The sequence below is a fragment of the Neoarius graeffei genome, chromosome 14 (genome assembly GCF_027579695.1).
Source record: "Neoarius graeffei isolate fNeoGra1 chromosome 14, fNeoGra1.pri, whole genome shotgun sequence".
Classification (NCBI taxonomy): domain Eukaryota; kingdom Metazoa; phylum Chordata; class Actinopteri; order Siluriformes; family Ariidae; genus Neoarius; species Neoarius graeffei.
In genome coordinates, this window is record NC_083582.1 from 46,964,971 (window position 1) to 46,988,529 (window position 23,559).

The following is a 23,559-nucleotide window of genomic DNA, read 5'->3' on the forward strand; positions in this document are numbered from 1 at the left end:
CCCAATATTGCATATCTGTGAGTGGCAAAAGTATGTGAACCTTTTGCTTTCAGTATCTGGTGTGACCCCCTTGTGCAGCAATAACTTGAACTAAACGTTTCCAGTAACTGTTGATTAGTCCTGCACACCGGCTTGGAGGAATTTTAGCCCATTCCTCCATACAGAACAGCTTCAGCTCTGGGATGTTGGTGGGTTTCCTCACATGAACTGCTCGCTTCAGGTCCTTCCACAACATTTCCATTGGATTAAGGTCAGGACTTTGACTTGGCCATTCCAAAACATTAACTTTATTCTTCTTTAACCATTCTTTGGTAGAACGACTTGTGTGCTTAGGGTCGTTGTCTTGCTGCATGACCCACCTTCTCTTGAGATTTAGTTCATAGACAGATGTCCTGACATTTTCCTTTAGAATTCATTGGTATAATTCAGAATTCATTGTTCCATCAATGATGGCAAGCCGTCCTGGCCCAGATGTAGCAAAGCAGGCCCAAACCATGATACTACCACCACCATGTTTCACAGATGGGATAAGGTTCTTATGCTGGAATGCAGTGTTTTCCTTTCTCCAAACATAACGTTTCTCATTTAAACCAAAAAATTCTATTTTGGTCTCATCCGTCAACAAAGCATTTTTCCAATAGCCTTCTGGCTTGTCCACGTGATCTTTAGCAAACTGCAGACAAGCAGCAATGTGTTTTGTTTTTTTGGGGAGCAGTGGCTTTCTCCTTGCAACCCTGCCATGCACACCATTGTTCAGTGTTCTCCTGATGGTGGACTCATGAACATTAACATTAGCCAATGTGAGAGAGGCCTTCAGTTGCTTAGAAGTTACCTTGGGGTCCTTTGTGACCTCGCCGTCTATTACACGCCTTACTCTTGGAGTGATCGTTGTTGGTCGACCACTCCTGGGGAGGGTAACAATGGTCTTGAATTTCTTCCATTTGTACACAATCTGTTTGACTGTGGATTGGTGGAGTCCAAACTCTTTAGAGATGATTTTGTAACCTTTTCCAGCCTGATGAGCATCAACAATGCTTTTTCTGAGGTCCTCAGAAGTCTCTTTTGTTTGTGCCAATGATGCACTTCCACAAACGTGTATTGTGAAGATCAGAATTTGATAGATCCCTGTTCTTTAAATAAAACAGGGTGCCCACTAACACCTGATTGTTATCCTATTGATTGAAAATATCGGACTCGAATTTCACCTTCAAATTAAGTGCTAATCCTAGAGATTCACATACTTTTGCCACTCACAGATATGTAATATTGGGGATCATTTTTCTCAATAAATAAACGACCAAGTATAATATATTTTTGTCTCATTTGTTTAACTGGATTCTTTTATATCTACTTTTAGGACTTGTGTGAAAATCTGATGTCTTGGGTCATATTTATGCAGAAATATAGAAAATTCTAAAGGGTTCACCAACTTTCAAGCACCACTGTACATACTATATTGAGAAGATTCGGGGGGGGTTCCCTTTGGCGCCACTGAGTGTCATATATGCACTTTTACATTGAAGGTTAAATGGAAGTGCTGGGAAGATTGATGTAAAAATCAACTGGGAAGAGGACTAGGACAATTTTGGGACTATTAATGTGTATGTTCCTATGTGAACAGTAAGACATGATGGCACCTTTTTGGGTGATGCATTGGAATTTCACTTCCCTATATAACTTTTCAAGTGTCATTGAAGAACCACCAAGGAAATGTTTAGAAATTTGAGTGATTTTGAGAAATGGGAATAGTAGGCAATGCTGGTCATGCTGAGGATTAAATTCTCAAGATTCAAGTCAAATGAATGGCAGTATCCTATGGAACGTGGTCCATTATACAACCCCGATTCCAAAAAAGTTGGGACAAAGTACAAATTGTAAATAAAAACGGAATGCAATGATGTGGAAGTTTCAAAATTCTATATTTTATTCAGAATAGAACATAGATGACACATCAAATGTTTAAACTGAGAAAATGTATCATTTAAAGAGAAAAATTAGGTGATTTTATATTTCATGACAACAACACATCTCAAAGTTGGGACAAGGCCATGTTTCCCACTGTGAGACATCCCCTTTTCTCTTTACAACAGTCTGTAAACGTCTGGGGACTGAGGAGACAAGTTGCTCAAGTTTAGGGATAGGAATGTTAACCCATTCTTGTCTAATGTAGGATTCTAGTTGCTCAACTGTCTTGGGTCTTTTTTGTCGTATCTTCCGTTTTATGATGCGCCAGATGTTTTCTATGGGTGAAAGATCTGGACTGCAGGCTGGCCAGTTCAGTACCCGGACCCTTCTTCTACGCAGCCATGATGCTGTAATTGATGCAGTATGTGGTTTGGCATGGTCATGTTGGAAAATGCAAGGTCTTCCCTGAAAGAGACGTCGTCTGGATGGGAGCATATGTTGCTCTAGAACCTGGATATACCTTTCAGCATTGATGGTGTCTTTCCAGATGTGTAAGCTGCCCATGCCACACGCACTAATGCAACCCCATACCATCAGAGATGCAGGCTTCTGAACTGAGCGCTGATAACAACTTGGGTCGTCCTTCTCCTGTTTAGTCCGAATGACACGGCGTCCCTGATTTCCATAAAGAACTTCAAATTTTGATTCGTCTGACCACAGAACAGTTTTCCACTTTGCCACAGTCCATTTTAAATGAGCCTTGGCCCAGAGAAGACATCTGCGCTTCTGGATCATGTTTAGATACGGCGGCTTCTTTGAACTATAGAGTTTTAGCTGGCAACGGCGGATGGCACGGTGAACTGTGTTCACAGATAATGTTCTCTGGAAATATTCCTGAGCCCATTTTGTGATTTCCAATACAGAAGCATGCCTGTATGTGATGCAGTGCCGTCTAAGGGCCCGAAGATCACGGGCACCCAGTATGGTTTTCTGGCCTTGACCCTTACGCACAGAGATTCTTCCAGATTCTCTGAGTCTTTTGATATTATGCACTGTAGATGATATGTTCAGACTCTTTGCAATTTTACACTGTCGAACTCCTTTCTGATATTGCTCCACTATTTGTCGGCGCAGAATTGGGGGGGATTGGTGATCCTCTTCCCATCTTTACTTCTGAGAGCCGCTGCCACTCCAAGATGCTCTTTTTATACCCAGTCATGTTAATGGCCTATTGCCAATTGACCTAATGAGTTGCACTTTGGTCCTCCAGCTGTTCCTTTTTTGTACCTTTAACTTTTCCAGCCTCTTATTGCCCCTGTCCCAACTTTTTTGAGATGTTGCTGTCATGAAATTTCAAAATGTCTCACTTTCGACATTTGATATGTTGTCTATGTTCTACTGTGAATACAATATCAGTTTTTGAGATTTGTAAATTATTGCATTGTCTTTATTTACAATTTGTACTTTGTCCCAACTTTTTTGGAATCGGGGTTGTAAGTGAATCACCAGCCGTACTTGGGTGAGGGTCAGGGGACCAAAGGTTGTTTAGGGGTGGGAAGGAATTATGTCCTAGTATGTTATATACACTCACGGAGCATTTTATTGGGAACACTACTAATTCTGGGCTGGGCCTCCCTTTGCCCTCAAAACAGCCTCAATTTCTTGTGCCACAGGTTCTGCAAGATGTTAGAAACATTCCTTTGAGGTTTTGATCCATGTTGACATGGCTGCCTCACACAATTCCTACAGGTTTTTCAGGTGCACTTTTGTGCTGTGACTCTCCCATTTTATCTCATCCCAAAGGTGTTCTATTGGATTCAGATCCAGTGACCTGAGAAGACCACTAAATAACTTTTGAACTCCTTGTCGTGTTCATGTTTGAGACATTTCCTTTGTGACTTGGTGTGTTATGCTGGAAGTAGCCATTAGAAGATGGGCACATTGTGACTTTGGCCGAATCCCATTTCACCCCTTGGACCAACCCCTTGGCCCTTCCCCTCCATTTTGCGCGTTCACGTGAAGGGGTAGGGGTATCCCAATCCCAGTTAACGCGGAGGGGTAGGGGAAGGGGTAGGGCTTCTGTACCCCTCCAAACGGAGATTTTCCTGGAGCTGACTCCGAACGAAGGGGTTTGAGTGATTTCCCACAATGCCATGCGGATTTCAGAAAGATGGCGGTTCCCGCGGCGAAAGATTGTCATAAATGTATTTTCTCCATTATTTACGTGTTTTAAGTTGTTATCCAGAGGAAACACGCCGCTTGATTCGCTTTCGAGCTGAGAATGAGCAGCGATTTCTGAAATCCAAGCTGCTGCTAAAAAGCTTTGGGAGTGAGTATTGTTTTCGGTTGCTTGACTGCGTACGTTTTGTTCTGTTATTCTCGCTTTTATTGTTTACATGAGTGTTCTGACACCTCATTCTGTCGGATGTGGTGCACGAAGCGCCAAAGATATCCCATTCAGTGGTGTTAGTTAACAAATCACACCCTGCCAGCAGAGATTTCTGGTTCTGGCTCTGACTGTAGCGGCTGGTCGCAGCCAATGACGCATTTGGTCGCGTTTTGCTAACGTAAACGCTGACGGAGGTACGCGATGACGTATGCGATCGTTGAAGGGCTATCCCAATACGTAAGGGTTGAATTTCAAGCCCTATCCCTTGTAGCTCAGTTTCAAGGGGAAGGGGGAAGGGGGAGGGGTAGGGTTAGAAATTAGAATTGGGATTGGGCCTTTAAAGGGGATGCACATGGTCTGCAGAAATTTCCATAATCAAATGGGTTATCATTCAAGTAATGATTGGTATTAACGAGCCCAGAGTGTGCCAAGCAACCACTCCTGACATCATTACACAACCTCCACCAGCCTGTGCCGATTTTCCCAAAAGCATCATGGCGCAAAGATTGTTAAATGGTTAACATCAAGTACAGGTACCGGTGCACCGAGCAGCACAGTGAACACACACGCTCTCTCTTAGTTGAGATGCTTTTAGCGTTAAGAGGCTTTTGGGAAACCCACCACAAGACAGGTTGGGTCCATGAGGTCATGCTTTTGGCATAAAATTCTCATCCTGTCATCTGTGTGCCTCAGCAGAATTCGAGATGCATCAGATCAGGCAACTCCTGTGGGGTTTTTTTTTGGTCGTCTGTCTGTCCCCCACCCCTGGGGTTTTGGTTTAGGGCTGTGTACTGGTACTGTACCGTGAAAATCGATTCGGAACAGGTCCAAAATACCGGATCATGAAGTACCGGTACTGTACCGATATAAATTTACACCAAGTATATGCTTATTTTGTGACTGAAGATGCGTAAATCCTACCACAAAGACGAAAATTTCGCACTGGAAAAGACGTAAAATGCTGCGCTGAAACTTGAAATCAGAGCCATCTTTGATTTGAGATCCTCTCGCCACAGTCTCACGAGACATTGCGAGAGCTTGGCTGATCCAGTGTTCTGATTGGTCAAAAAGACTCAAGCAGGTCAGCCATTTTTCCTTTGCTGGCATTAGCGGCCTTTGTTGCTTTGTGTAATTTTGCCACGCAAGTTAAAGGCCGGGCGGCACGGTGGTGTAGTGGTTAGCGCTGTCGCCTCTCAGCAAGAAGATCCGGGTTCGAGCCCTGTGGCCGGTGAGGGCCTTTCTGTGCGGAATTTGCATGCTCTCCCCGTGTCCACGTGGGTTTCCTCCGGGTGCTCCGGTTTCCCCCACAGTCCAAAGACATACAGGTTAGGTTAACTGGTGACTCTAAATTGACCGTAGGTGTGAGTGTGAATGGTTGTCTGTGTCTATGTGTCAGCCCTGTGATGACCTGGCGACTTGTCCAGGGTGTACCCCGCCTTTCGCCCGTAGTCAGCTGGGATAGGCTCCAGCTTGCCTGTGACCCTGTAGAACAGGATAAAGCGGCTACAGATAATGAGATGAGAAGTTAAAGGCCGCGGACTGCGCGTAGTCTGTAGTACTCTAGTGTAGTCACTTCTCGCTGTGAGACGACTTTTATGACTTTTTGTCCCAAGTTAACTATAGGGTGACTGAGAAGTGAGGTAGGAAACCTAGTTATGTTCGGTTTTCTTTGAATAAAGATACTGACAAGTTGTCAACAGTTTATTAATGTTTGTCATTATTGAAGAAGTTCAGAAGAATTTGTCAAATTGTTCAGGTACAGGTCCGGACTTGTACCTAAACCTCTGTACCTGATGTTACGTTTAGGTACGCAGCCCTGTTTTGGTTGGCAGAAGTGGAACCCAATGTGATCATCTGCTGTTGTAGCCCATCCACCTCAAGGTTCAACATGTTGTGCATTCTGAGATGCTTTTCTGCTCAACACATTTTATATAGAGTGGTTGAGTTTCTGTAGTCTGTCAGCTCGAACCAATCCAACTATTTTCCGTTGACCACCAAGGAGTTACCGCTCACTGGATTATTTTATGTATTTATTTTGCCTTTATTGCACTATTCTGAATTCTAAACCCAAGAGCTGGTTATGCATGAAAATCCCAGGAGCTCAACAGTTATAGAAATACTCAAACCAGCCCATCTGGCAGCAACAGTCATGCCCCGGTCAAAATTGCCAAGATCTCTCTCTCTCTCTCACACGCGCGCGTGCACACAATTCTAATTGTGGAATTGCATGAGGCTGCTGGCCTGTATCTACATGATTTTATGCATTATGCTGCTGCCACGTGATTGGCTGATTTTTAGATAATTGCATGAATAAGTAGGTGTACAACTTTTCTAATAAAGTGCTCAATGAATGTATTTACATACCAAATTATATTTCTTTACAGATGTTTGACCCAACATAACTGATGCATGTTAGAAATAAGACACTCTTGATTAGTCATACTCCATCACCTGCGTCAGCTCAATTGTGTTGGTCAAACAAAACCCAAAAATAAACGTTGTTTGCTGATCACAATTGTCCAGATGTGCCCTCTGCACGTTTTAAATTAAAAATAAAACTTCATAAGTTTATCCATTTATAAGGGATCAATACTGCTAAAAATAGGCTTACCTGGACACAGCCATTTGCGCTGAAACCAGATATCTGCCTGTGACGTTAATAGCACGCTAGAATGCCGTTTACCTTTGCTCAGGGATGAGAATTTTCCGCCGATCGGCGGATTTCCGACTTTTTCAGACCAAAATGATCGTTTTTGAGATCGATGTAAATCCGTTGAGAAATTTTCGGGGGGGTATGATTAATGATCTGTGGTCACCTTATAACACAGACATCCCAAGTCTCCCAGAACTTCCGGGAGTCTCCTGCATATTGATAGAAGCGAGCAAGAGCATGCGCGCGCAACATTTAAGGTCTGCATCACGCATCTTAGAATGTGCGCGCGCGAGGGAGACTGTGTGCAGTGTTGCCAGATATTGCTGACGTTTTCCATCCCAAAATATGTTCAAAACCCGCCAAAATGCACTTAAAACCACCCAATGTGGCAACACTGCCTGTGTGCCTGTTCATGTAGCGCATGCCAGACAAAGAGCATCCTGATTGGCTTATTTTGCTGAGTAACCCAATCAGCTTTCAGTGTGGGCGGGCTTTTATCCCTTTTCTCGAGGACCGACCGGCATAGCAGAGAGAGAGAGAGAGCGCGCGCCCCAAAAAACGAAAGTACAAAACTCACTTCAGCTCAGATTACACAAAAGAATCTCCCTGTCTAATAAGGGTAGAAAATAATGACAGTTTCACGCGATGTACTGTTTGCAGCAGTGATTTCAGCATTGCCTATGGTGGCTTAAATGATTGTAAAGGACATGTTGAGGTGAGGAGTCTCATTTCATGTGCATTATAGGTCTACAACAGGCTGTCATGAAAAGACCAAACTTATTGAAGATTTCCGTAAAGTAACAATGTATGAATATATATCAAATACACGTCATATATAAGTGTGGTGTTTGTTTTTTTTTTTTTTATAAATGAGGTTAGCTTGTCTAATGTAGCATGTTGGGGAGAATCATAGTATCATATCTATATTTCTGATAAAATTTTAGGTATGATACCGTGTATCCTACTTATTGCTCATTTCATGGGGGGGGGGGGAATTGCAGGGATGTGCCGCGCGGGAGCGGCTGCCCACGTTTTTTTAGGCCGAGATGAACTTGTAGTTTTTGATTTAAAAAAAAAAAAAAATTCCAATTTGTAATGCCCATTGTACATGCCTGTTCTTTAACTCAAAATCACCATCTCGATCTTCAAATTGACCGTATGGTATATGCATTACATTACACAACATCCTGTCCAGATAAAACCTAGTTAGTCCACACAACAGTTGAAAGGGAAGTGATGAGTGATGTTGAATGTTGCCTGCTTAATATGCAAGACCTCCTGCTACCATGATAACATCAGAAGAAAGCTTCAGAGGATTATATGACAACTTTTTTCTGGTTTGCACTTCATTGTAAAGGATTAGAGTATTCAAAGACATGAATAGCAAAAATGCAGAAATATAATACTGTAGAGCTCGTTTATATTAAAAGGTGCATTGATTTTTTTTTTTTAAATCATCAAATGTGAATTGATTAAAAACAAGTCTCTTGTACCATATTAATCATTTTCACCTGGTAGTCCACCAAGAAGGGGAATTTATTTCCAAATACATTGCAACTTTTTGCTGATAAAATTAATGGTTTTGGGGTTAAAAAAAAAAAAAAAGCCAAAAATCATTAGCCCTGCCCCCCTGGGCCATGGGCCCCGCCCTGGTTTTTTTCAGACTTTTTAAATATTATTCATTCTCATCCCTGTTTTATACAGAGCCATCAAATAAAGGCTTCTAATTTTAAAATAAAAAAAAAATCGCTGGGTGCCGCTGCTCACTTGCTCTCGCTCTGTCCATGTGTGTTTCACTACTTCAGATGGGTTGAATACAGAGAATTTCCCTGTGCTGTAACGTGTATGTGACAAAAGCTTGTAATTCTAAAAATATAATCAATTTTCTGCAACCATGTGGGTTTTTTTTTTTTTTAAACTGCCAACAAAATGTGCAAATCAACAGACTTCAGTTTTATGAAGTTTACATTACATTAATGGCATTTAGCAGACACTTATCCAGAGTGACGTACAACATGCCCAGATCAGCCTGGGGAGCAGTTGGGGGATAGGTGCCTTGCTCAAGGGCACTTCAGCCATTCCTGCTGGTCCAGAGAATTGAAGCAGCAACCTTTTGATGCCAAAGCTGCTTCTCTAACCATTAGGCCATGGCTTCACCCCTCAAGTTTAAATCTCACTTAGCTAGATAATGCACATGTGGTACTGACACAGATACTAGTAAACCTGTTGCCATAGCCATATTCATGCTGTCAAAGTTTGCCTTTCTCAGTGAATTAAAAACAAACAAAAGCATGTCCCATAAAATGATCAGGTTTATTTTTACACCTAAATGCTAGATCCTCAGGCATTTTTAGGGTTGTTTACAATAACTTGGAAGCGATGTTCCATGAGATACACTAGCCTTGTTAAGTCATGTAGCATGTAGTTGACGACATGATTTGTACTCTGAGCACAGTATCCAGGGTTCCTGCGGGTCCTTAAAGTCTTAAATACAACTTTCGGTTTTCAAGGCCTAAAAATGTCTTAAATTGTTTGGAATGACTGGAATTTTCGAAAGGGAGGTATTAAATGTAATATTGAACCAAACGAGTGAAATGTCTCCATCCGGTTTGGGGCATTTTTTTTTTTTTTTTTTTAAACCGTAATTTTAAAAGTGACCAGTGCACCTTTTGGAGGCAGCATTGGTTCTGTGCATTCCGTAGCTCAAGAACTAACGTTAGGAGGCTACTGGAGGCAGTGTGGTGTGGTGCGGTGGTTAAGAGTGAGAGATGCGCAGGTAGCTTCCGTGGGCACTAGAAAGCGTTGATAATTATGGGAAGATGTCTGTTTAACGACAAGTGGTTGGGGGATGACAAATACCCCCAAAATAAGGAGAAGAATTGTTTGCGATAAAAAGCGCTGGATCGCACAAATGTGTTTAAAGACGGTACCGCAGTGCTGGGGACACGGCGGACTGGGAAACTGGCTTTTCACGGACACGAGGCGCGTGTGTGTTAGAGGTCAAGCGCTCCGGAGTGAAACGCAGGGGGGTTTGCGCATGCGCTCAAGAGTCAGGTGGAAAATGGGACTTGTAGGAAATAATACTACAACCCCAATTCCAAAAAAGTTGGGACAAAGTACAGATTGTAAATAAAAACGGAATGCAATGATGTGGAAGTTTCAAAATTCGATATTTTATTCAGAATAGAACATAGATGACATATCAAATGTTTAAACTGAGAAAACGTATCATTTAAAGAGAAAAATTAGGTGATTTTTAAATTTCATGACAACACCACATCTCAAAGTTGGGACAAGGCCATGTTTACCACTGTGAGACATCCCCTTTTCTCTTTACAACAGTCTGTAAACATCTGGGGACTGAGGAGACAAGTTGCTCAAGTTTAGGGATAGGAATGTTAACCCATTCTTGTCTAATGTAGGATTCTAGTTGCTCAACTATCTTGGGTCTTTTTTTGTCGTATCTTCCGTTTTATGATGCGCCAAATGTTTTCTGTGGGTGAAAGATCTGGACTGCAGGCTGGCCAGTTCAGTACCCGGACCCTTCTTCTACGCAGCCATGATGCTGTAATTTTTGCAGCATGTGGTTTGGCATTGTCATGTTGGAAAATGCAAGGTCTTCCCTGAAAGAGACGTCGTCTGGATGGGAGCATATGTTGCTCTAGAACCTGGATATACCTTTCAGCATTGATGGTGTCTTTCCAGATGTGTAAGCTGCCCATGCCACACGCACTAATGCAACCCCATACCATCAGAGATGCAGGCTTCTGAACTGAGCGCTGACAACAACTTGGGTCGTCCTTCTCCTCTTTAGTCCGAATGACACGGCGTCCCTGATTTCCATAAAGAACTTCAAATTTTGATTCGTCTGACCACAGAACAGTTTTCCACTTTGCCACAGTCCATTTTAAATGAGCCTTGGCCCAGAGAAGACGTCTGCGCTTCTGGATCATGTTTAGATACGGCTTCTTCTTTGAACTATAGAGTTTTAGCTGGCAGTGGCGGATGGCACGGTGAATTGTGTTCACAGATAATGTTCTCTGGAAATATTCCTGAGCCCATTTTGTGATTTCCAATACAGAAGCATGCCTGTACGTGATGCAGTGCCATCTAAGGGCCCGAAGATCACGGGCACCCAGTATGGTTTTCTGGCCTTGACCCTTACGCACAGAGATTCTTCCAGATTCTCTGAATCTTTTGATATCATCATCTACAGTGCATAATATGTTCAAACTCTTTGCAATTTTACACTGTCGAACTCCTTTCTGATATTGCTCCACTATTTGTCGGCGCAGAATTAGGGGGATTGGTGATCCTCTTCCCATCTTTACTTCTGAGAGCCGCTGCCACTCCAAGATGCTCTTTTTATACCCAGTCATGTTAATGACCTATTGCCAATTGACCTAATGAGTTGCACTTTGGTCCTCCAGCTGTTCCTTTTTTGTACCTTTAACTTTTCCAGCCTCTTATTGCCCCTGTCCCAGCTTTTTTGGGATGTGTTGCTGTCATGAAATTTCAAATGAGCCAATATTTGGCATGAAATTTCAAAATGTCTCACTTTTGACATTTGATATGTTGTCTATGTTCTATTGTGAATACAATATCAGTTTTTGAGATTTGTAAATTATTGCATTCCATTTTTATTTGCAATTTGTACTTTGTCCCAACTTTTTTGGAATCGGGGTTGTACTACTACTAATAATGATTAGCATCATGTTTTTCCATAATTAACATTTATTGTACTAAGTTTAATATAAATATATAAACAACCTTTATTTCAAAACTCAATTAAAAAGAACTCCAGAAAATACAATAATTCTAAATATAGTACAATATAAATAATTTGCACAGTTTGTTTTATTACTTATCGTCTACAACAGTGTTTTTAATATAATAAGAATAATATTAACAACCACTAATAATAATTAGTAGTAATAGTAATTATTGATTATTAATCATTACTACTTATGAATTAGTGATTTAAGTACTAGGGATTATTAAATGTTATAAAATTAAGTTATTAAAAATTATTCCAAATTATTAATAAGTAGTAATTGGTAGAATACAAACATGCTCATGGATTATAGATTTTTTTTTTTTTTAAATAGTGAACATTGATATAAAATAACTGTACTACTACTAATAATAAATAATACTAGTAATACTTGTTGTTAATGTTATTATTATTCAGTTATCAATGTTCACTATTAAACAAGTTATCTATAATCCATGAATAATTGTTTATCACTACTAATTATTTTTAATAATTTTAACTAATCTTATAACTCTCAATTTTATAGTATTCTAATAATCACTACTTATTAGTATAATTTAGTTGATTACTAATTAAATTGCATTTTGATAATCACTGCTTATTAATTAAGTAGTAATAATACTGAATTATAATAATTGCTACGCTATTCATTATTAATATAGCTAATAAGTAGTGATTAAGATGTTATAAAATTGAGTTAATTTTAATTATTTAAAAAGTAGTTTTTTATTATTATTATTATTATTAGTAGTAGTAGTAGTAATACAATTATTCATGGATTATAGATAATTAATGATTTTTGAATAATGAACATTGATACAACAATTGCACTGATGATGATAATTAGTTTAGTTATTACAACACATTGATTAATATTGATAATGGTTATGAAAGGTGAAGGTTGTTTTTCTGTGTTTAATGTAACGCTCTGATTGTATGACTGCATAAACAGGTTCATGCTGTTACCTGCTATAATCAGGGGTGATAGCGTTCCGGCGCCGCGCCGGATTTCCGGCGTACCGTGGCTGGGGGGAAAAAAAAAAAATCTAGTTCGCCCATTGTCCTGTGTCATTCTGAGATGCGCAGATAGACAGTAAAGGGAATTCCGAATTCCCTTTACTGTCTATCTGCGCATCTCAATGACACAGGACAATGGGCGAACTAGATATTTTTATTTTTTTTTTCCCCAGCCACGGTACGCCGGAAATCCGGCGCGGCGCCGGAACGCTATCACCCCTGTATAATGCAGAAGACACTCGAACTTCCTCAGCCAGCTGTATACTGTACGACACTCAGACTGATTTTGCTGTCGGACACAAAATCACACATCATCAAAGAGAATCTTTGGGGATTTGAAATAATGCTGGCTAAGGTTGTTCAGCTGGTTCGACTTGCCGTTTATTGTTTTCGTTTTTGAAATGATTCATGGTGTTTTCTCCAGTAAACACCAGTCTTCTCCTTGCTGTTACAGTAGTTCTGCAGGCCCAAAACACACGACTTTGCTTCAGCTGTTTGCATGTCTAACAGTTGCCATTGATGCACCCTGTTGTTCACCAATTGTGTGCATTCTTCTTAAAGTTAGTGTAAAAAAAAAAACTATTGCAGAAAAATTTTAAGTTGTCGTATTTATCATTTTCTTTGTCATGGTACAGTCTTAATTTTTCCATTTAGAGGTCTTGAAAAGGTCTTAAGTCTTAATTTGTACTTGGAAAAATGTGCAGATACCCTGGTATTTGAATCTCAGTGAGATGTCAGCATCCAGGGATATCGTTTTTCTTTTAAAATAAAATCTGCACACTATACAGGTACAAATATATGAACAAGTGAACACTCGAACATTTCTTCTTCTGTGGCTATTATGTCAGTATAAAGGAGTTTTATTTTGGGGCTTTAATATTAAAGGATAGGTTACTAAACCCCCAAACCTCTCCTACCCTCTTTCCATGAACCAGGTTCTAGTTCTGTGCTAATGCCTGTTTGAGTTGCTTCTACTTATGAACCTTTAAGACCCAGATTGCTTCTCTACAAGCTAGAGCCATGTTGTTACTTCGCTGTATACATCTCTTCTTTCCCAGCAACACACAATGTGTGGTGTTGCACAACAGTAAACTTGTACAGCCGCCAAAATACTGGTGCATCTCAAATAAATAGAATGTTGTAACTTTTTTTTTTAAATATTTTCCATCAGTTATTTAAGAAATTGAAAATGCAATGTATTCTAGACTCCTTACATGTAAACTTAATGTTTCAAGCATTTTTCTATTTTAATTTTTGTAATTATGGCCTACAGTGCAAAAAAAAAGCATATTAGAATATTTGAGTAAAACAGTGTAAATACAGAGCATCTCTGTCTAGTTCAGTACACACAACCACAATCATGGGCAAGACTGCTGACTTGACAGTTGTCCAGAAGATGATCATCGACTCCCTCCACAAGGAGGGTAAGTCACAGATGGTCATTGTTGAAAAGGCTGGCTGGAAAAGGTGCATAAGCAGCAGGGATGACTGAAGCCTTGAGAGGATTGTCAAAGTTGATTTCAAGAACCTGGGAGAGTTTCACAAGGAGTGGACCGAGGCTGATGTCAGTGCATTTAAGAGCCACCATGCATACTGTAGACATCTTCAGGAAAGGGGCTACAGCTGTCGCATTCCTAATATCAAGCCACTCCTGAGCTAGAGACAACGTCAGAAGTGTCTTACCTGGGCTAAGGAGAGAAAGAACTGGACTGTTGCTCAGTGGTCCAAAGTCCTCTTTTCAGATGAAAGCAAATTTTAGATTTAATTTGGAGATCAAGGTCCTGGAGTTTGGAGGAAGTGTGGAAAGGCACAGAATCCAAGGGGTTTTGAAGTCCAGTGTGAAGTTTCCCCACACTGTGAGAATTTGGGTGCCATGTCATCTGCTGGTGTTGGTCCACTGTGTTTTATCAAGTCTAAAGTCAACGCAGCCATCTACCAGGAGATTTTGGAGCACTTCATGCTTCCATCTACTGATGAGCTTCATGGAGATGCTGATTTCCTTTTCCAGCAGGACTTGGCACCTGCCCACAGTGGACCTGGGCTTCAGTAACACTGCAGCAGTGCCACAGGCTGATCGCCTCTGTGCCATGCTGCATTGATGCAGTAATTCGTGGTAAAGGAGCTCCAACAGTACATCAAGTGTTATTGAGTGTATAAATAAGCTTCCTTTTCAGAAGTTGGACATTTTTTCTGTATTGTAAATCCTTTTTGAATTGATCTTAGGAAGTATTCTAATAATTTGAGATACTGCATTTCTGATTTTCATAAGCTATAAGCCATCTCATCTCATTATCTCTAGCCGCTTTATCCTTCTACAGGGTCGCAGGCAAGCTGGAGCCTATCCCAGCTGACTACGGGCGAAAGGCGGGGTACACCCTGGACAAGTCGCCAGGTCATCACAGGGCTGACACATAGACACAGACAACCATTCACACTCACATTCACACCTACGGTCAATTTAGAGTCACCAGTTAACCTAACCTGCATGTCTTTGGACTGTGGGGGAAACCGGAGCACCCGGAGGAAACCCACGCGGACACGGGGAGAACATGCAAACTCCACACAGAAAGGCCCTCGCCGGCCCCGGGGCTCGAACCCAGGACCTTCTTGCTGTGAGGCGACAGCGCTAACCACTACACCACCGTGCCGCCACTATAAGCCATAACCATCAAAATTAAAACCAAATAAAGGCTTGAAATACTTTACGAATAATGAATGTGGAATATATGAAAGTTTACCTTTTTGAATAAATTATGAAAACTTTTAATGATATTCTAATTGTTTGGCAAATGAGTATGAACAGTGGATTTGAAAATGATGAACTTGATGTACTGTATTGCCAAAAGGAACTGTGTGTTTTGTGCTGGAATGATGAGCCAAAAAGCCGATCACGTGAATGGAGTCTTCATGCTGTAGACAGTATTAATCATTATGCACGTTGCGTGTATTTTAAGTTACCATGACAATATGGAGTGCTTGAATCCATTTGGCACATTCGGGGGGGGGGGTTAAAATGGCTGCGCCCTCACCCCCATTTTCCCCTAGCCCATTTAACTGATCTATTAAAAGGACATTAACAGTCTGTGTACATTGTCATTCTACACTGCCTGGCTGTGTGAATAATTTAATGTTTCAGCTGGTAACAATTATTTTAACCTTTAACTGATGCAGTGAGTAGTTTCTCTTTACCAGCAATGTTGGAAGACGCATCCTGTGGTCATGAAAAAGATGTTGCTGTGTTTCAGAAGGGTTAAGTTATTGGCCTTGTATCAAGCAAAGAAAACAATTTAAGAAGATTGCTGAAATTACAGGAATTGGGTTAAGAACTGTCCAATGCATTATTAAAACCTGGAAGGATGGTGGTGAACAGTCAACTTCACACACCCCAAACAAACCAGAATAATTATTTGGATATATTGGTTAATGCTTAGTATAACACTTTTTTTTTTTTTTTTTTTTGTGACTTTTCAAACCATGGGATGGCTTAAAGATTTATGTTTAGAAATCAAATCATCATTAGGTGGGGCTCAAGTGTGCACGTAGTTTTGGAGACTCTTGTTAAAATGTGCTTTTGCCAGTAATCATTTACAAACATAGCCCTGACCTTTAGGACAGTCTCTCTCTCTCTTTGCGCTTTAAGGTGTTATTTAATTACATGCGGACTACTCGCCAGCCTTAAATATGTTGACAGACTTGTCCATGAGGTCAGTGTTTAATTTTTCATTGTTTCAGATGCCTATGGGGCCTACAAGGATGGCGCCACCTAATGTTGCACAAATGCAGAATCAGTATCTACCATCTGGCCAGTTTCAGGGTTCAGGCCCAATGCTTGGTACTGGGCCGGCTGGTATGGCACAGCCTGGCTCTCAAGGTGGCATTGCTCAGGTAAGAGAAGAAATTCCTTTTGGCACTCTGTCAAACCATTGCGAACACTGAAGTTCTAGGAGTTAGTAGAGCCACAACATGAATTTTCACTGAATTGTGACCCTGCATGTGTAGTTTTGATCTGCGTTAGATGTTCTCACAACTGTTATAAATGACCACCTAAAGTTCTTGATGCTTCCCTTCGTTAATAATTTAGCACTGACATGCAGCTATACTCATGCACGTGTGCGCACAAACAGTAAGGTTCCTATGTCTGCTTTTTATAGTAGCACTGCATTTGTACACCTTTCACAGAGTGCTGAATTATGAATGTCTTCTAAATGCTTTTTTTTTTTTTGTGTGTGTGTGTTTTTTAGCATGCTCCAATTCCAACACCACCGTCACTGCCAGCCAGTAGTCCTTTAGCCCAGTCTGCCTCTGTTGGGGGAGTGAGTAGTGGGGCGTCAGTGGGCTCTCTTGGCCCGAACAATGGGGTTGGAGTGCCTCCATCATCCACCCCCTCGCAGTCCATCAGCCTGTCACACTGTCCAGCTGTTCGACAGAGTTCTCCCTCTCCAGCACGCAGTCGCACACCCACTCCACACCTTACACCGCCTCCAAGCCTACCAGGTTCACAGACTCCACAGCCTCACACCCCCAGTTTGCCCCACTTAAACCTGGGTGCTGGTCAGCAGCAGCTACCTCAGCCTGCTAACACTGACAAAGCTATGCAACTACAGCAGCCATTAGGAGGGCCTCCCTCAACACCAAACGCTTCTCTTGCGCCTCAGCATCCACCCACTCCAGTGAGTTGTGTTTTTGTGGGTGTTTTTTTTTTATTTCTGCTAGTGTATGGAACAAGCTGATGTCGGTGAAGCTACTACTTGCAGCCATTTTATCATAGTGCTATTAGTTCTGCATTTCTAATTACCAGCATTTCTCTTTTTGCTGCTCTTTTACATATCAGCTGTCTCAGAAGGGCTCTCTGCCAGCAGATGGCCAGGCTGCTACTCCTGCTTCTGTAAGCAGTGTTGAGGCATCTTCCCAGCAGGTACCCTCAGATGTTACTGCCCCCCTTGAGCCAAAGGTAGAGCATGAGGATGAGGAGGAAGAGGTGGAGGAGGAAGAGTCAATGATTGGAGGAAGAACTGGAAAGAAAGGAGACATAAAGGCTGAGGAAAAGCCTGAGGTAAAGCCCAAAGAGAAATCTTGTGAGCAGAGAGAGAGACTGGCTTAATGCACCAGGCACTTAAATTTAGCCTTCCCATGCAGCTAGTATAAAAGGTTGTTTGCTCTTTCCATAGATAAAGAAGGAAGAGCCATCAAGTGAAGGGTGTAGAAGTATTCCCATGGAAACATCTATGGCAGCAGGAGATGACAAGAAGCCTGAACTGAAGACTGAGCCTAAAGATGATGACCTTGGTTCAGGCACACCTGGGACTCCAGCTGGAATACCTAATAAAAAGAAACGTGAGAACACTTTCCGCATGAAAATTTACATGCAGGATATGCCCAAATGTTTTGATTTAGAATTTCATAGCTTGATGCAACAACCCACAATAGTGTATTTTCTGATTGCATGAACTTTTGCACGAAATGCATTAGAACTCACTATTTATTCTAAACCCCCTTTTGTTGGCCCAGTCTTCAAACCTGAGGAGTTGAGACAGGCCCTAATGCCCACGCTGGAGTCTCTTTATCGTCAGGACCCCGAGTCTCTCCCCTTCCGCCAGCCTGTCGATCCATCACTCCTTGGAATACCTGTATGTGTCCTTTGCTGCTAATGAAGACTAATTAGGTTTTGCTTTTTGGTGTGGGGGGTGTTTTTATTTATTTTTTTTTTTTTGGGGGGGTCTGTCCTAACTGATTTTAGATATGGCTTATTAATGTGTTTATTTCTGCAGTTAGTATAGAGATTCTCTCAAATTAATAACATTCACATTTGTATATCTATAAAATTGTGAGCCCAAGAGTAACCTTGTAAGTAAGTATTTATTTATTTTTCCCCTCCTCAGGATTATTTTGACATAGTAAAGAATCCTATGGACTTGTCAACTATAAAACGTAAACTTGACACAGGCCAGTATCAGGAGCCGTGGCAATATGTGGATGACATTTGGCTCATGTTCAACAATGCCTGGCTTTACAATCGCAAGACATCACGGGTGTACAAGTACTGCTCCAAACTGGCCGAGGTGTTCGAGCAAGAGATAGACCCTGTCATGCAGAGCCTTGGTTATTGCTGTGGGAGAAAGGTAAGTATCTGCTCAGGGGTAGACTCATAAACTGAAGCAATTGGAGAGCTTTTTGTTATTGAAGTCTAAACCTTCTGTTTTTGGCTCCATGATGTACTTCACAGTAGTACTGGGTGACGAGTGGTTCTCAGGCTACGTTTACATTACGTCGAATCAGCGGATCATCAGATTAATGTTCTTAAAACGATTCGCGTTTACACTAAAACCGTTAGCCGTGCACATAGCAACGCCAATACGCGGATACGCTCGGCTCCGCAGGCATCCTGCGCTCCAAATCACTCCGCCCTGAACAGCGAGTGCCCTCTGGAGGGTGCGCACTCCGGCCCTGCGCAGCTCACACAGCGCGCGAGTGAAGTGAACAAGCCACGATTCGGGACTGAGCCGCTGTGTGTGTGATCCCAGCGCATATCACTTACCACTTGCAAGTGGAAGGATGGCAAGCCTAAAGACAATCATAACTACACAATGGGCAGTATTTGCATCAGTATTTGCAGTATTTTCATACTTTTATACTCTTTAATGAAAGGTGATACAAGGCGGAAGTCCGCGCCGTTTTTCAGCAGTCGCGTCACATGACCAACGCCAGCGAATCAGGAAGGTGGATGTCACAGTGATGTTGTCCAATGAGACGCCAGCTAGAGCTCAGCACAGCGTATCCGCGTATTCTGAATGTTTACACAGCACCGGACCAGACACGATCTAGATTGAATACGTGGACGCTGGCGGATTCCCGTTTCCTGGCTTTTCCAGGGGGTTTAATGTAAACGGACAGTGCATCCGCGAAGAAAACGAGACAGATACGGTCTAATGTAAACGTAGCCTCAGTTTAGTGACTTAATTTGCCTTTATGACAAGGTCAGGATATTCAAAGCGAAACTAGGGGGGGGTCTGGGAGCAGGCCCCCCCCCGGAAGATTTTTTGAAAATAGATGCACTCGGGTGCATTTTCAGCGTCTCTGAGAGGTTTTAGATGCATGATTTATAGGATAGATTTTACCAGCATTTTAATGATTTCTGACCTAAATAGTATTAACGTATACACGTTTGAAATTTCACCTTAAAGTTCAGCATGCAAGTTAAACTGTTTTGTTATAGATTACTTAGGTATATGATGGATTGAAAATCTATGTGGATCCTTTAATTATCTATGATCAAGTAGTGTTGTAACACACATGTGCATGAAAATATGAACAGTGGTTTGCTCCATCTTATGCAATCCAGTGAAGAGAATCGATCATCATGACCTCCTGTTGATCACAAAGGGATCTGAACCTAAGCACTGCCAGCTTAAAATAAATTGCTGTGTTGCTATAACTAATGATTTTAGAATGTTTCTGATACAATTACCATAATATATGTATAACTAAGATGCACTGAAAAGAAAAGTAAGGCAACTGCATATAATATAGTTTAAATTTTGGCACTTTATTAAATGGACTAAATTAAGATTAAAACACACATTTAAAGGAAAAGAACTTAATTCATACATTTAAGTTTGCAGAAAGATTATGTACTTAACACATTCATGAAGAGAATTTAAGTGTCAAATGTAGCATAATTTCGAATAATAATGATCAGCGTATTTGGCAGTGTGAGGTCACTGTGAGCCTTTAACAAAAGAATAATCCGGAGCCACCTTTTGTTAAATGGATCCCAGTGACATCACGCTGCCAAAAATGCTTATGATTATTATTTGAAATGATGCTATATTTGACACATTTGGACAACTTCACGTCGTGAGTGTTTATAAGTACATAATCTTTCTGCAAACCCAAACTAATGAATTAAGCTTTCTACTCCTTTAAAGCAGGTTAATTTTGCTTGGCCTAATGTTAGGCATCCCTCTCATAGTCCATCTCGCTGTTCTCCATGCTGATGTGGATCAAATTGTCCAGCAAGTCTTCTAGCTTATTAAAATCAGTCGGCTTTGTCCGTCTGGTGGGGGACAACATCGGCAGCCAATGAGATCGCTTATAATGAATCTGAAAATTCCGGGATGTCTGACGTTTTCTTTCGATATTTTTATTGGACAGTTTGAGCACATGATCTTGACATAACCAACAGATTAGTTTTACATCATACCACGCGGACGTATTACTTTGACAGAATCAACACAAACATTGGAAAAAAAGACCGCTTGTTTAACACAAATATCAATCAGTATGTAAATGGATCTGTTATTTGCTCTCCTATGTATCTAGTTAATTGTGGGTAGGAAATTTAACGTATCGGTACAAATCTAAGCGTATCGGATTTTAACTAAAGCGACTAAGCGTATCGGTAGGCAGAGCAAGCATATCTGGCCCGATACGCTAAAATGCTTTGGGGAAAACCATGCTATGATGCCCTCCATGTGATCGGAGTTTCCAGTAGAAACTGAGTTGGTGCAATACACGTTTAGCCTAATGCCATGCACTGGATGTGAATGGGTGTTTAGTCTGTATTACTGTACTTAACTAGTTAAATAGCTCACACAAAGTGGTTACATTGTCAGCTCCCACATTTTAGCTTAATCATTTAGGTTTCTGGACAACCAAAATATGGGGCTGGCCAAGCACACTGGAGCACTGACTTGCCAGTGGACCAGCTAATGAAATTGATTTGCCCACCTCCGCAGAGAGTGGTTTCAGGTGTTAAGTGTAGTGTATACCATCTGCATGTATTTTGTGTTCTGATAATTCTGCATTTCTTTAGAAGCATATTCTCTCAAAAAAAAAAAATTGTGACTGTCGTGAAAGTCTGCAACATATAGTGAGAGGAGTCAAATATAGAAATTTGTCACTTTTTACCATACCACCCAGCTTGACTTCAGACATCACTAAATTTTGTATTTGACTACAGAATTGTCATGCATGGTTTGCTTATCGTAATAGTTCCATGCTTTTGTGTCTTCGTCTTTTTCTGTCATAGCGGGAATTCTCCCCTCAAACTCTGTGCTGCTATGGAAAGCAGCTTTGCACTATACCACGAGATGCTGCTTACTTTAGTTACCAGAACAGGTAAGGGACATGGATGGGATAGCTGCCATACATGCACAATATAATATGGTGTGTGAACAATATCATGACCAGAAACTACCAAATCTAGTTAATAGATTTGTGAAGATGCGCAAATTTTGAATTTGCTGTGATTTGGAAATGGTGTCTCAATACACTGTTTACTGCAGTAAAAATAAGCATTGCTTGAGGTGTGCCTTAGGTTTCCATTTCCTGGTGGTGGTTTATTTTATTTTATTTTTTTTAATATATAAAATCAGCATTATAAAAATCACAATTTGAAACTTAATGAGTTTGTGTGAATAATTCACATTCTTAACCCCATGTAATTAAAGTGGAACAAAGCAAATGGTCTTCAGTTCTGTCGGACTAGTGGGGAGCTCCAGATAACCTGGAGCTCCCCACTAGTCCGACAGAACTGAAGACGCCTTTCGGATGAGAGGTGAAACGTCTTCAAGGATTCCAAGCAAGTCCAGTTGCCGCCTTTAGCATCTACGGTTTATGATGACTGAGAACCTTCAGACGCTTTTTTTTTTTTTTTAAATATTTTTCCATCCATTACATTGGGGGTAAGAGTTTCAGGGGATTGAAAGCAAATGGAAAATAAATTGGTTTCCTTCTTCCTGCAAATATGCGATTATACAAAAAAAATGTTTTAGTAGAAGAGTAGTATTTTAAAAAAAAAAAATTTGCCAAACAATAACTCGGTTGGTTTTGCTCATGTAATGAAGAGCCAATAATTCTGAAGGGCAATGTACAGTCAAGCTGGAAAGCCTGTACACCCCTTTCACCTTCAACATTTTATGTTACAGACTTATTCTACAATAGATCGAGTTCATTTTTTGCCTCAAACATGTACACACAATTGGCAATAACTATAATGTAAAAATAGGTTATTTAGGGCTTACGTGTCTGTACATACCCTTAGCCTAATACTCTGTTGATGCACCTTTGGCAGCAATTACAGCTTCAAGGCGTCTTGGGGAAAGAAGCTACAAGCTTGGTACACTTGTTTCTGGATGTTTTTGCCCATTCCTCTTGGCATATCCTTGCAAGCTCCTTCCATAGATATTCAATTGGATTCAGGTCTGGGCTCTGGCTGGGCCACTCAAGGACATTCACAGACTTTCTCCGAAGCCACTCCTTTGTTCTCTTGGCTGTGTGCTTCGGGTCATTGTCATGTTGGAAGATGAACCTTCACCTCAGTCTGAGGTCTAGAGCGCTCTGGAGCAGGTTTTCTTCAAGGATTTCGGTGCACTTGGCTGCATTCATCTTTCTCTCCATCAGGACTAGTCGCCCCGTTCCCGCTGCTGAAAAACATCCCCGCATCATGATGCTGTCACCTCCATGCTTCACTGTAGGGATGGTATAAGCCAGGTGATGAGCAGTGCCTGATTTTCTCCAGATGTGACGTGACTATATTCAGGCCAAAAAGTTCAATTTTGGTTTCATCAGACCAGAGAATCTTGTTTCTCATGGTTTGAGGGTCCTCTAGGTGCCTTTTGGCAAGCTTCAAGCAGGCGGTCATGTGCCTTTTTTAATAAGGAGTGGCTTCCGTCTGACCACTCTACTATAAAGACCTGATTTGTGGAGTGCTGCCTGGATGGTTGCTTATTTGAAAGGTTCCCCCATCTCCACAAGGATACGCTGGAGCTCGGTCAGTGACACTCGGGTTCCTGCTCACCTCCCTGGCCAAGACCCGTCTTC

The 23,559-nt window shown here is 41.3% G+C and overlaps 1 protein-coding gene across 1 annotated transcript in view; it reads left to right on the forward strand.

Annotated features, from left to right (window-relative positions):
* Positions 1–23,559, forward strand: part of ep300a (E1A binding protein p300 a) — a 57,438-nt gene that overhangs the window by 20,148 nt on the left and 13,731 nt on the right. The window contains exons 13-19 of the mRNA XM_060939817.1: positions 16,471–16,623; positions 16,980–17,408; positions 17,570–17,791; positions 17,907–18,072; positions 18,247–18,365; positions 18,618–18,857; positions 21,767–21,855. Of these exons, the coding sequence (XP_060795800.1) occupies positions 16,471–16,623; positions 16,980–17,408; positions 17,570–17,791; positions 17,907–18,072; positions 18,247–18,365; positions 18,618–18,857; positions 21,767–21,855 (1,418 nt within the window). The remainder of the gene's footprint in view (positions 1–16,470; positions 16,624–16,979; positions 17,409–17,569; positions 17,792–17,906; positions 18,073–18,246; positions 18,366–18,617; positions 18,858–21,766; positions 21,856–23,559) is intronic.